At 37.3% G+C, this 14828-nt stretch overlaps 1 protein-coding gene across 1 annotated transcript; it reads right to left on the reverse strand.

The window, feature by feature from the left end:
- Positions 1 to 8234: 8234 nt before the first annotated feature.
- Positions 8235 to 9188, reverse strand: OR5D17 (olfactory receptor family 5 subfamily D member 17). The gene is given in 5 exon segments (XM_001488670.4): positions 8235 to 8638; positions 8641 to 8813; positions 8815 to 8875; positions 8878 to 9106; positions 9108 to 9188. Coding segments are annotated over 5 exon segments (948 nt in total).
- Positions 9189 to 14828: the final 5640 nt, after the last annotated feature.

The raw sequence follows: 14828 nt of genomic DNA on the forward strand, positions 1-14828 counted from the left end.
AACTCTGGGAATTAGTGTAAGTATTTCCAGCCTGTGTTGCTAATTAGAGGCAGAACTGGACCGTTCCCCAGAAGTTAACTCTCGTGTTATTTATAAACTCCTGTAACTCTCCATATAAGAGCATGATGAAAAATTTCTGGAAATCTAAGCTTATTGTAAGTGAGAAAGATTGAATATAGCCAAAAACTGATCTAAAGTTTCTAATTTTATGAAACAAGCTGAGAGTGTAAAATACTAGGATTGCCAGAAGTGGCTAAAATAATTACTGAGGCAAAATGACGCATCGTATTATGGCTCAAGGAAGACAATAGCAATTCTTGTAAAATCATTGAATAAAAGAATGGGGATGAATTTCAGTGACATTTCAGTTCATTTTTTTACAGGTCCAACGTAATCTGGCTCTTGAAGTAGTACACTGGTGTTTGTATTATAATATTTATGCAATCTGAAGTAAATTTATCAACCACCTAAATACTGAAATACACAAAATACAAATATATTAATATACACTTCTATGTATATTTTCTGTATATATGGGTATCGCTAGTTGTACATGTAGGTATTTATCAATCAACCTACAAAAAGGAAATATAGAAACAGATACCTTCTTATCATAACATTTGAAATCCATGCCAACATTTATTAATCATCAATTTCTATATTAAAACCATTTATGATAAAGTAAATGTAATGGTGTTTTATTAGATAATAAATTTACCTTAGGTGATTCCAAAGACAGGTAAATTAAAAAAACCTTCCCTCAACCCATCAGTTTTTCTGCCTGAGGTAATGACTGCCACCTGTTTGTTTATTTTGACTCACGAACAAATAGTAGTGCGTTTATATGCTCATACATACAGAGACATGGATATGCACTTCTCACATAAATGATGTCAAGTGAGGACTACTGTGTGGTTCTTGCTCAATTTCCTGGTACATTTTGTTTTGGAGAAGAAAGTATATAGAAAATATAAGTATATATAAAAGTGATCTAACATTTTAATAGCTGCATGGTATCAATTTTTCAAAATTCTGTAATTTATTAGCTAAACCCTGTATTCAAGGGCGTTTAAGATTCTATAGTCTTTTGCTGTTATAAACAGCACTTTAAAAATATCCAAATGTGGGGCTAGACCAGTGACAATGTAGTTAGGTTCATGTGCTCCTCTTCCGTGGCCCGGGGTTCATGGGTTCAGATCCCGAATGTGGACCTACACACTGCTCATCAAGCCATGCTGTGGTGGAGTCCCATATGCAAAATAAAGGAAGATTGGCATGGATGTTATCTTAGGGTTAATCCTCCTCACACACACAAACAATATATATATATTATCCAAATGTATATCTCTTTACTTTGTTATTCAAGATATCTGTAGGATAAATTCTCAGAAGTAGTATGGCTGTGTCATAAGGTATATTTTCTTAGGATAGGTACTACTAAATTACACTCTAAAGTAATTCTACCAGCTTGCACTCTCACGAACCATGTGAGAGCCCTTGATTCCCCACACCTTGTTGTGGTGGGCACTGAGATGTCCTATACAGATCCATCTTCAAGGAAAGATGTATTCTCTCAGCTGTCAACTCCTTCAGGATTGGCACCAGCCATTGTGCCCATATGACAGATTACATATGGATATAAAGGCCTAGTCCAGGGGATCAACTCTGATTTGAGATATGTGTGACAAAGCTTCCCATAAGGTAGAGCAGGACTTTGGTGAATGTATCAAACCTGAATTGTCCTTGTATTCAATTGTGTATCCTTCCCTTTCCTTCCATAGCTATTTATCCTCTAAAAGTTGCATGCCAAACTCTGTCTCAACATCTGTGTCCAGAGAACTCAGCTTCAACACTTGCCAAATACACATTCTTTTCAAATTCTTTTAGATTATTTCCATTGAAGTAGAACTTAAATAATATGAAGTGAAAAATTGAGTTCAACTCTAAATTTTTTAAAGTGAACAAACTTCTACACATAGCAATAAGGTCATGATATTGGTTATTATAAAAATATTACCCAGAAGCATCCCTATAGCCTCTGCCAGTCAGTAGCCCCTAAGAATCACAACTATTCTGATACATTACTCCACACTAATTTTGCCTATTCATGAGCTTTATGTTAGTAAAATAATATGATTTATACTCTTTATTATTTGGTTTTCTTCCTTAACATTATGGCTGTGAAATTCTGTAATGTTGTTCTGAGCATCAATAGTTAATTTCTTTCACTTCTATACAATAGTCAGTTCAATAAATGCAACCAAAATTATTTATCTTTTTTGGATGGATTTATGTGTCACTTTCAGTTTGGGGCAATCAGAAATACTGTTGTTGTCAACATTCTTCCCCCTAACTTTTGTTCAAATAAGTATGTGTTTGTATTGGTTCTGTATCAAGAAATGAAACCATGGGTTCATACTTCCAAAGAGTTTCCAAACATTTGACAAACTTTACACTCCTACTCACCATTTATGAAAGTTTTATTTAACCCACATTTTTGCCAACTCTTGATTTAATAAATTTAATTTATTTTTTTAAGTTTATTAGATTGTTTACTAATATTTATTGGAGTTTTTCTACTTTACAGTTCTTAGGAACTCTTTCTATATAATAGTTGTTACACGTATCTCTCATGTATGTTCCAGAGATGTTTTCCAGACTATCCAAGCTTGGTTTACACAGACCCCGAGATAAGGATTTGGATGAAAGTAGTTTATCTGGAAGATGATCGTAGAAGCACCAGTGGCTAAGTAGGGAGAAGAGACAACAGAACAATGAACATGTTATTTTTGTGGACAACTGGGATCAGTCCAGCTGAAGCCCTCAGGAAGACTGTGTAAAACATAATTTAGACTTGTCTCATCCAAGGAGTGAAGAAGTTGGTATATTTATGTGCCCACTACCATACACCATTGGTTGAGAACTGTTCCTGGAGATGTTGACTGCTTGGCACTATCAAGCTGGACTGTGCAGACTGAGGGCATTCACAGAACCAGGAAAAATAGGCCTTCAGATAGAGACTCACAGGTATTTTCAGTAAGAAACATCTGAAGAAAGGAAAAAAGTTGAAAGACAAAAACAGAAGAACTTAATAAAGTTCCCATTTTCCCCCTCTGATCAGCCTTCCAACATATTTTTTCTGTCTTAAACTGTGTTTAATCTGCTATTAAATGCTTCTATTGGCTTCTTAATTTCAGTTGCTGTATTTTTTAAAAAAATATTTCTCCTTGGTTTTATTTTTAAGAAAATCAGCCTTATAAAATATCACGGTTCTGTTTCCTCAAATTTTTCAAATTTCTTTTTTAATTTTGTCTTCTTAATTATAGTTTGTGTGGTTGATTTACAATATGCATTCAATAATTCTCATTATAAAGTTCCTGTGAATCTATTATCTTTTGCTTCACCCAGTCTTCCTTTTAATGTGCTTAATTAACTTTGATTATGCATTGCGCATTATTTTCAAAAACTCATGTGGGAAAATAAATTGAGGCTTCAGATTATTTAATCTTCCTTGAGACAGGATTTTTGTTGGTTTCCAACAGACATTCAGGACAGTCTAGTACAACATCCATCTAATTTCAATACTTAAAGCTTCTTGGGCCACTCAGATGAGTCACACGCTAGTTGCAGACTAAGAAAAGCATGATCTGTCTTCTGACTGCTCTTACATCCCTCTGCATCAGCCCATAATCTTAATCCAGGTCAGGAAATGCTTTCTCTGAATCTTCAGCTTTGTTTACCATTGAATTTAAGCCTTTCGGTGTATTTCCATGAGACCATAAAAAGCGTAGCTTAAATCTTAAATGAATATGACTAGGTGAAAGAAGCCAATCTAAGAAGCCTACATACTGTATGATTCCAACTATTGCCATCTGGAAAAGGCCAAACTATGGGGACAGTGAAAAGATCACTGGCTGCCTGGAGGGGGAGAGAGGCAAAGGGATTAATAGGTGGAGCACAGAGGACTTAAGGGCAGTGAAAATACTCTGTATTATATTATAATTACGGATATATGCCATTGTACATTTGTCCAAACCCGTAGAATGTACATCACCAGGAGTGAACCGTAAAGTGAACTGTGGACTTTGGGTGGTTACGATGTCTTAATGTAGGTTCATCCTTGGTAACAAATACACCATTCTGATGAGTGATGTTGATAATAGGGGAGGCTACGCATATGTGGGAGCAAGAGATATATGGGTAATCTCTGTACCTTCCTCTCAATTTTGTTGTGGACCTAAAACTGCTCTAAAGAAATTGTCTTCAAAAAAAGTGTAGCTCAGCCTTTCAGCAACTGGTTCAAGGGAAAAAGCAGCCTCAGGTACCTAGAACATTTCACTGAGATCCTGGTTTAACTTTGAACTTGGCCTACTTTTTTTTCCATGAAAGATATAAATCCATCTTTCTGCTGCTTGAACCTGGTAGGTGTCCCTCAGGTAGATAAACAGAAAAGTCAGTAAGAAGTGCAGCAAAATCTAAAACTGACGTATTCACTGTACAAACTACTCAAAGAAACAGATATTTGGGGGCCTGGCCCAGTGGTGCAGTGGTTAAGTGTGCTCATTCTGCTTCAGCAGCCCGGGTTTGCTGGTTCAGATCCAGGGTGCGGACATGGCACCACTTGTCAAGCCATGCTGTGGCAAGTGCCCCACATATAAAGTAGAGGAAGATGGGCACGATCTTAGCTCAGCACCAGTCTTTCTCAGCAAAAAAAGAGGAGGATTGGCAGCAGTTAGCTCAGGGCTAATCTTCCTCAAAAGAAAATAAAAGAAACTGAGATTTAATCTCAGGATGTTCCTCTTAGCATGACCACTGCTCCAGCTGCAAAAGGACAGTTACAAGCCTTCCTTTTGTTAGTTACATATGGAGATGTCTACCTGCTACTTGACTCTTCTTCAAGTGCCTTTAAATGAATGGAGCAGTGGAACTTTATGTATGATAAATAAACCTATATATCTACTTATCTATCCATCATCCATCTATGGAGCAATAAAGAGAGAAAGAGTGGATTTTTTAATTCATTATGTGAAAATTGATATATACACCTTTGTTGCCTCTCAACTTTCTCAGAAACCCAATCAATAAATCATTAGTAATATCAGTAATAAATTAATGATAATGACAGAATAAATCAAGTAAAAAAGTCACACTAATAAAGACAATGGTAAAATAAAAATCAACCAATATGGCTTTACCATAATTTTGAAAAGAAGATGGAGGAGTACAAACTAATGAAGGAAAGAAGGCATACCTACAGCTAAAAATGCTTTAAAGAGAAGATCTAAAGAGCAAGTGTAATTGTTAGAGCAGGGGCCGGCCCGGTGGCACAGCAGTTAAGTGCACACGTTCCGCTTCTTGGTGGCCCGGGCTTCACTGGTTCAGATCCTGGGTGCAGACATGGCACCGCTTGGCATGCCATGCTGTGGTAGGTGTCCCACATATAAAGTAGAGGAAGATGGGCATGGATGTTAGCTCAGGGCCAGGCTTCCTCAGCAAAAGAGGAAGACTGGCAGTAGTTAGCTCAGGGCTAATCTTCCTCAAAAAAAAAAATTCTTAGAGCACATGAGATGCTTAGGCTTCAGAAGTATGCCATAAAAGAACAAAATAAATCCTGAAGTGTCTTGAAAATGTAAAGGGCCAAGGAAAACCAGGATCTGCCCACAGAGAAGGAAAATATGATAGGAAGTTCTGGAACGGATATCAAGACTTATTTCAAAGCTATAATAATTAAAAATATGTGGTAATGGTGAATGCTGAATTCAAATGCAATAAAGAGTCATGAAGTTGACTAAGGTAGATTGAATGATTGCGTCCAATTAGTCACCATCTCCTTGTATCATAAATCTTCCATTGTCCATTGTTGGTGGGGTATGTTTCTTCACCTTTGGATTATGAGTCCAATCCTGCGACATATTCAAAGAGATGTTGGAAGAAGAGAAAGTGTGGGAGTTCCAAGCCGAGGTTCTAAGAGACCTTGAAAATTTTCACTTCATCTATTGTTTTACTGACATTTCCATGAGACAGGAAGTGGCTAGTCTAAAGATGATGAAAGACATGTGGAGCAATTATGCTCACAGAAGTCCGCTGTGAAACAAAACCTTCCTAGTCTCAGCCTGAAGCAGAGCTACCTCAGGTGACCTGCAGATCTTTGAAAATAAATAATTGTACTTTTAATCCATTGAGTGTTGGATGGTCTTTTCAAGAGTCATTGTGGCAATGGTTAGCAGGTACGCTGATAAACAAGCATATGGAAATTTTGTTTATGATAAGATTGGAATTGCAGAGCAATAAGGAGAGAATGCATTGTTTTCGGTAAATCATGTAGGAAAATGATATAGTCATATGGGTAAAAATGGAGTAGTACCATGAGTGTTATTGACTGACTACAGCTCTGATTTGCTGTATTTGACTAAGTTTTGCTCCATTCCCAGGTTTTATCATTCCAAGACCCATGTTGAAGGAACACTCACTATTTGTGGTATGCTTTTCCCCAGGTTGAGTTCATAAGCTCAAGAAGGAAAGATTGAAATCATTCAGAGGCATTTGAAGCTTCTTCTATGACGTAACTTAACACATTCACTCACCTCCCACTGTCCCAAGCAAGTCACATGCGAACTATTCTCTCCCTGCCTACAGAGAAGCAAGATAAAATGAAGAGAGAGCAGATAATGTTGAACAAATAAAAGAATCTATCATACATCCAAACCTCACACCATCCACAAAAATGAAATTGAGGTGACTCAAGAGTAAAATATGAAGAACATACCCTTTTTGAATATAATGTAGACAAATGTCTTCCTCACCTCCTAAACAATTACAAAAACATTACAAAAGTAAAACATTTGACTAGGTTAAAACTCAAATTGCACTTTATCAAAAGACATTAAGTGATTGAAACATAAAGCCAAAGGTGAAAATATTTTCAAGGAATATAACTAACAAAGGGATTATATTCATAATGTGAGAGATTTTTTAAAACAAATAAGAATAAAGACAAATAATTTAGAAGGACATTGGTAATATGCTATACAAAGGCACTTTTCAAAATCCAAAACATATTAAAATGCACCTAACCTCAGTAATCATAAATATTCAAATTAAACTATAAATTAAGTATTCTGTATCAAGTAAATGGGTAAAAATCATAACATCTAATAATACTGAATACTGGTGAGGAAGTGAGTCATAACTTTAGAACTTTCAAACATTGCTTTTAGGAGTCTAAACTGATACAATCATTTTTAAAAATTGAGACCATAATTAATGCCTAATACTTCTACAAATAAAACCCATTCTAAGGAGTACTAAGATTCAGTGTAATGGTATATATACCCAAAATGAAACATCCCAAATGTCCTTCATAATAGACTGTATTAAAGAAAAAAATCTGAAATATTTCTATTATAAAACATTAAAAAGAACCAAAATTGATAAAAACTATAAATACATGCAGCAACACAAATGATTTACAAAGACGATGTTCATTTTTAGAAGTCAGACATATGGAATACATAATGCATGATTTCCTTTATATAAAGTTTGCAAAGAAATTAATTTATGTTTTTTAGAGGCATAGTTAGGTATTGAATCTACATAGAAAAGCAATGAAAATAAGACTTGTTAGAAATAAATTGAACTTTTTCTTAGCATTCAGGGTTAATTTCAACACCTTTCATTGAACTATATTAGACTGATACTCAAAAAATAAGTGACTAATATAGAGAGTTATTAACATTTTCAGCATCCCCTAGCTTAAAGTCAGATAATATATCTCATAATGCAAACTCCCAGGTCCTCATTTTACCTGAAATGAAATAAAGTTTCGAGGGAAATAAAAAGTGTTTTATAGAACTTTCTGAGTGGACTGATTATGAGAACTTGAGAGCAGATCCAGAACACACAGTTATCATCTGTGGTTTTTAGCACTTTTATAAGGCAAAGTTTAAACTATAATTAATGAGTCTCTAAATATATATCCCTTATTCATCACCCTGAATTCCATAGTGTCTAACTGGGAGTTTTTGAAATATGGTCCTTTCTGAAACCAGTAGAGATGTAGTGTGTCAGAATAGATTATTTCTATATTAATCCAGAGCATCTTGACCACTGAAAAACATGGAAAGTACAATATTTAATTGATTTAAAGCATAATTATATATTTAATTAAAGGTAACCTAGCATCAATAATATATATGAAAAATTACTGGACATAAGTAGGACATAAATATATATATTTATTTGAAATATATTGAGTGAGAAAGCAGTTTGGAGTTGATTAAACTCCTGACAACCTCTTTCACATTTTTGTTCCTAAAGCTGTATATAAAGGAGTTCAGTGTAGGGATCATGATGGTAAGAAACACAGTGGCCACTTTGACAAGGAGCCATGAGCTTTTGGAGATGGGCACACTGTAGAGAAGAAGGATGATTCCATGGAAAATGGTGATGGCAGTCAGGTGGGAAGTAAAGACGGAGAAGGTTACCTGGAGTCCACCCATAGAAGGCATCTTGATGATTGTGACAACTAGGACCACGTAGAAGGAGAGGATAATCAGGAGGCTACAAGCCTCAGTGAACGTAGAAATGACTAAACATGTCTTCTCACTGCAGAAGGGGTCAGAAGAGGATAAAGAGAGATGGCAGAATACTCACAGCCAAACTGATTGATGATGTTAGAGCCACAGAAAGATAGTTCCGGAAGAGAATATGTGAATGTCAAGGAACATATTCCACCACATATGTAGCTTCCCATTATGGGGAGAGTACAGAGTTTATGAGACATAGCAACTGTGTAGAGAAGGAGGTTACAAAGTCATGAACTGGTCATAGGTCATCACTGCTAACATGAACATTTCTGTTATTACAAACGCACAAAGAAAAATTGTACTGTGCATCTCTTGAAGGAGATAATTCTGCCTTCCACAACCAAGATTTCTAGCAATTTGATTGTAAGCACATTGGAATAACAAATATACAAAAATTATAGATGGCTGAGGAAAAATTATATGTGTGTATGGAGTTTGGGATTGATCCTTATGACCACAATTATGCCCAGGTTCCCTACCACAGTGACTGTATAGATGGTCAAGAAAACCAGGAAGAGGGGTTCCCTGGAGGTGTGGGTATTCTGAGAAGCCCAGGAGGATGAATGTGTTCACAGAACTCTGATTTCCCTCATCCAGTAACATGGCTTTTGACTATAAATAAATAAATAAGAAAACTGAGCAGCAGAACTTGAGAAGGTGGGGTAAGAGGAACTCGGGACAGCTCCCTGTGAACTACTTAACACAATGTGGTCAGTGTGCACTCTCGAGTGTTCTGCTCAACATTGGAGTCTTACTTGACAACTCACTGACTTTTTGATTGTAAGCAATTAGCTTTATCCTTCAGTACTTTAGTTTCCTCATTTGGAAAACAAGAAAAACTAGTAATTGTCAATAGTATTACTATATAAATGATTCATAAATGCGTGTGATACTTAGAGCATTGAATACCCCATGATAAAATATAATCATATGAGAACAAAGGAGACATAAAGTGAAATCAGAAAAAAGTTGAGCAGATCATTGTAGTCATATAGTCACAGCAGAAGTGGCCTTGGGAAGGTTAAACACCATACAAATAGAAATACAAAAGAGTAAATTTCTTTGGGGAAAATGTATCATCAGACATTCAAAATTCTTTATTGGTATGTTGAATATTTACCTATTCAACATATATCTTATTATCAAGGACACATAAAACATCTACTTAAGAAGATCTTTAAGAGGTCTGGTCAAAAATTCCACTGATAACTATGTTCTCTCAATAACATATCCACCAAATGGCACTTTACAAGGCTCAAAATGCTCAATGGTTTTGAAATGTCTTTTGAGGAAGTGTTTTGGAGATATTCTTGAAAGTTTCATGCTGACTATCTTCTGTTGGTAGTACATATTGTATTAAAATGGAAAAAAAAATCCTGCTTATTTATCAGTGATTATAAAACAAAAAAATCTTACTAAAAACAGAAATATCTCTTGCAAAATAACCAAAATCTTTTCCACGCTTAGGTGTGGCGGTCAATGAGGAATGAATAAAGTTTGTAAGATTCAAAAATATAAATATTTTACTTCTATAAACCAACAGGAATTTGAATATTAGAAATTTCACATGATTAAACCTAAAAAATCACAACTGATTCTGGAAACAAATGTAGAGATGCAATGAATATGTTGCTGCCATCTTCAATCCATCTGTGAACTGGCACCATTTTTAGCTTTGCTTGGCACAAGCAGTAGCCTGTCATGAAATCTGCCCCTAATCCCAGGCACAGAGCATCAGCTGTGTGGCCACATTTTCCATTACATAGAAGATTGGGTTGACAATTTGTGAACTTTATGTATTCAGTCACATGTATTCATAAAAATGCTTCTCCAAATTCAGGAACTTACACTGCTTTTCTTGGGTCACATCTATGCAGGTTAAGAATTTTGAGGTACGGTCTGCTACTGCTTCAAGGAAGCTTGATGAAATGACTATATCAGTAAAGGTTCTAGAGCTTGGATTGGAGAAAGAGTTACTGGAATTGTTAGATCATATTCTCCTTGATAGAAACTAACTGACCTTTGTGACAGCCTCTAAACCAAGATCAAGACTTGATATAGTTGAAAAGCAGAGACTTCCTGCATATTTCCACATACCTTGTGTTCAGTCTTCATGAGCAATAGTTCTACTGTCTCTTCCTTACATTACATCTCCTGTCCTCACAGCTAATGTTCCCACCTCAAACTCTGTCAGTGAAATGTATCAAAGCAGTAACCATCATAGTCAACTCTGTGCTTCAATATTTCTCTTAACTAGTATTCTTTCTACTGTATTTTGTGGTACCTTCCAGGTCCAAATGGATCTAACTCTATCTCCAAAGTTCACAGAAATTAAAAGTAATCCCCTTTTACATTATAGACGTTCAAATATGTGAAGATATTTAAAATGGATCTCTTGCTGTTTTACTCTCTAGGTAAACATTTTTAGTGTTGTTTTCTGTTTGTTTTGTTTCCATTTTTGTCCTCACACTGGTTTCTAAATATTCCAGAGGATCCAGTCAATATTCTGGGTATACCATTGACCCTTCTGAGCTCATACTGAAGCTTAAACTAAAATCTTCTCAGGAATATTCTGTCAGAACAAGAGGCAATGACCTGAGCAATCTGCCCTTACTTGCTACATATCGAATAACAATGCCTAACTGAGCACTTGTAGTCAAATATTTGAACTGTGTTAGGTTAATTTACTGCTTTCCCAAGTTTCATCCATGATTTCTGGTAAGCAACAAATCACGTGCATATGCACTTCAAATTTTCAGGCAAAGTTGAAGATAGTGCATTTACTACTAAATTTCATGCAGTTTGTTTTCTTTTCCTCTTTGCTGCTTGCATGACCTTTCACTCCAATTAGATTGACTGCTTACCACACTGCTTCTCGCCTTTATTCAAGCCACTCGGTCTGACTGGATGCCTTCACTGTTTTGTCAGCTTCCATCAATATTACCAGACATCAGTGCCCATTCCATTCTCTTTACTATTTATTTGTTAAACTTTTGATAAATATTCTTTCCCCTCCACTTTTAAAGAGCACACATGTTGTATTCAAAATATGCTCAACACAAACTATAAGCAAAATACTCACAGGGAGTTTTTACAACCTAGAAGAGTTCAAGATCACTTATACTGAATACATCACTTCCTTACCTACATTATAATCATTTTGAGGGCCAGATTCACATTGTTTTATTTATTAGTTCAAAAATAAAACATACGAAAATGCACAAAGAAGATAATAATTGTCAAGATAATGTAATGGTGATAATTTTATCAATGTGGTTAGGACATTGATTTTAACTAAATTAGCTTGGTATCGGGGAATATGACTGAGGTTGAATGAATAAACTAAGTCCTTGTTCACAGCACAGAAAAAAGGAAATAAAATGTCCTACTTATTTAATCTTATCAGGAACTTTTATTATAAAATTCTAAAATATTGAGGATCTTGTCAAGATGGCGGTGTGAGCAGACATTGAACTTGCCTCCTCCCACGAACACAACCAAGTGACAACAATTTTTGGAAAAATTACCCTGGATTGAAAACTGAAAACTGGATAAAAAGAACCCCCACAGCAAGGGACAGTCCTGACGAAGGCAGAAGAGGCAGAAATTCCTTGTGGAGAGGAAAAAAGCCACCTTTGGGAGCAGCAGAGCTTCTCAGCTGGCCAGGCGGGAGCCACACTAAGGTACGCAGCCCTCCCCAGAGGAGTGAGGTCCGGAACGGGGGCGATATTGCTATAAGCATCCTTCAGACTCAGCTCAACTGAGACAGGGGTCTTACTGTCTGGCTTTGCTGGCTATTAACTGCAGTGAGGATACCCCTAGAAAAGCTGTCAGCTAAAAGCCAGAGACCCCGGATCTTAAAGGGCCCACACACAAACTCACTCATTGCAGCAACTTAAAATCACCAGAGAGAAGGCTGACAGTCCTTCAGTGAAAGGAGACTCACTGGTGGGGGCATCTTGGTGAGAGGAGGGAGCTCTCTGGAGACTGAGGCATTGGTGGGGGCTATTGTTCTGAGCTGGTCCAGGCATGCTGACATGGACCATGGTGGGTGCCATTGAGGTTCACCCCTTGGCCTGTTAGCCCAGGGGTCTTCCAGGCCCACTAGAGTACAGATTTAATCCAGTTCAGCCAGGGCACGCAGCCCTCCCTAGGGACCAGCCCCAACTAACATCAAGCCCTCAGGCTACATTTCAGCCTGCATAGACTGGGTGCCTTGACCCTCTACAGGCAGGCAAGGATGTCTGCCTCTGTGGGGCAGGGCCTGTATGAGGACCAGGTGAACTGCAGGGGGCACTAGTGGAGAAGTGGGGGCCCCTGCACTGTGGCATGGGGGTGCACTCCAGGGGGTTGAGAAGTGTGCACGGACCAGGACTGTGTTGACGGTGTATGTGCTCCTTTGGGGGGTGATGCTTATCAGCAGTAGAAGACCTATGCTTCACAAACAGCCATAAAAAGGATCAGCCCCACCTTCCAAAGTCTGAAACAATTGAGTGCTCCTGTGCCTAGGGTCAGCCCCACTCAGCTGCAGTCCTAAGAGAACTGACAACAGCCTTGTAGACCTGCTGCCTATCACAACTGTACACCCCTGAGTCATCAACCAGCAACTCTGGGTACCAACCCAATTAAGAGGAAAACTGCAATAAGAGTGTGCTGATAGACTTTGTAGGCTGAGGCTACCCAAACCAGATTTACAAACAGCTGGCCAGGGAACAAAAGATTAGACTCCCTGGGTACCTGCAGTGGGAGGAAGCTTGCCACAGCAGAACGACACAAGTAGCTCACAAAGGGGTCACTTTTGGTTCTTATGGACTGGTGACAAGAGGGAAGCACACTGCTGGGCCTCATAAGGCATCTCATACATAAGGCCACTTATCCAAGATCAGGAGACATAACCGACTCACCCAATACATAGAAATAAGCACAGAGAAAGAGGCACAATGAGGAGACAAAGGAATACTTTCCAAGCAAGGGAACAGCAAACAACCCCAGAAAAAGGACTAAATGAAACAGAAACTAGCGACCTACTTGACAAAGAGTTCAAACAAAATATCATGAGGATGCTCACAGATATGGGGAGAAGAATAGATGAACACAGTGAGTACATCAGCAAAGAACTAGAAGATATTAAAAAACAGAAATGAAGAATACAATACTGGAAATGAGAAATTCACTAGAGGGACTCAATAGCAGAGTAGAGGAAGCAGAAGAATGGATCAGCAAGCTAGACAAAACACAAGAGGAAATCACCCAAGCAGAACAGAATAGGGAAAAAAGAATTAGACAGAATGAGAACAGTCTAAGGGAACTCTGGGACAATATCAAGCATGCTAACATTCAGATTATAGGTGTCCCAGAAGGAGAGGAGAGAGACAAAGGGGGAGAAAATTTATTTGTAGAAATAATAGAGGAAAATTTCCAAACCTGAGAAAGGAAACAGACATCCAAGCACAGGAAGCACAGAGAGCTCCAAACAAGATAAGCCCAAAGAGGCCCACACCAAGACATACTATAATTAAAATGTCAAAAATTAAAGACAAAGAGAGAATCCTAAATGCAGCAAGAGAAATGCCACAAGTGGCATATAAAGGGAAGCCCATCAGGCTATCCGTGGACTTCTCAGCTGAGACCCTAAAGGCAAAAAGGGAATGGCACAGCTATTTAAAGTGCTAAAAGGACAAAACCTACAGCCAAGAATACTCTATCCATCCAGATTGTCATTCAGAATGGAAGGAGAGATAAAGAGCTTCCCAGACAAGCAAAAATTAAAGGAGCTTATCACCAAGAAACCAGTTCTTGAAGACATGCTGAAGGGACTTATTTAAGTGGGAAAGTAATGACCACAAATAGAGATGAAAAAGATTATCAAAAAAACAAAACAACAACAAAAAAAACAGGCAATAAAATCACTTGTAAGGTAAAAATATAGTAAAGGCAGCATGTCAACTACCTGTGAAGATACCATGAAGGGTAAATGACAAATTTACTAAGATCACCAATTTCAATGATAAGAGGGGAATGGGTAGACACACACTAAACAAGGGACAATATATGATTTGAAAAACATATAATGTGGCAAGAGGGGAGTGAAAAAGCAGAGCTTTTAGAAAGAGGTCAAGCTGAACAGTCTATCAACTCAAGATAGACTGTTATATGCATAGTATATTAAATAGGATCCTCATCGTAATTACAAATCAGAAACCTATAAGAAGCAAGAAAAGAAGTAAGACAAAAGAAATCAAA

This window comes from Equus caballus, unplaced genomic scaffold, assembly GCF_041296265.1.
Source record: "Equus caballus isolate H_3958 breed thoroughbred unplaced genomic scaffold, TB-T2T haplotype2-0000440, whole genome shotgun sequence".
Taxonomy (NCBI): Eukaryota; Metazoa; Chordata; class Mammalia; order Perissodactyla; family Equidae; genus Equus; species Equus caballus.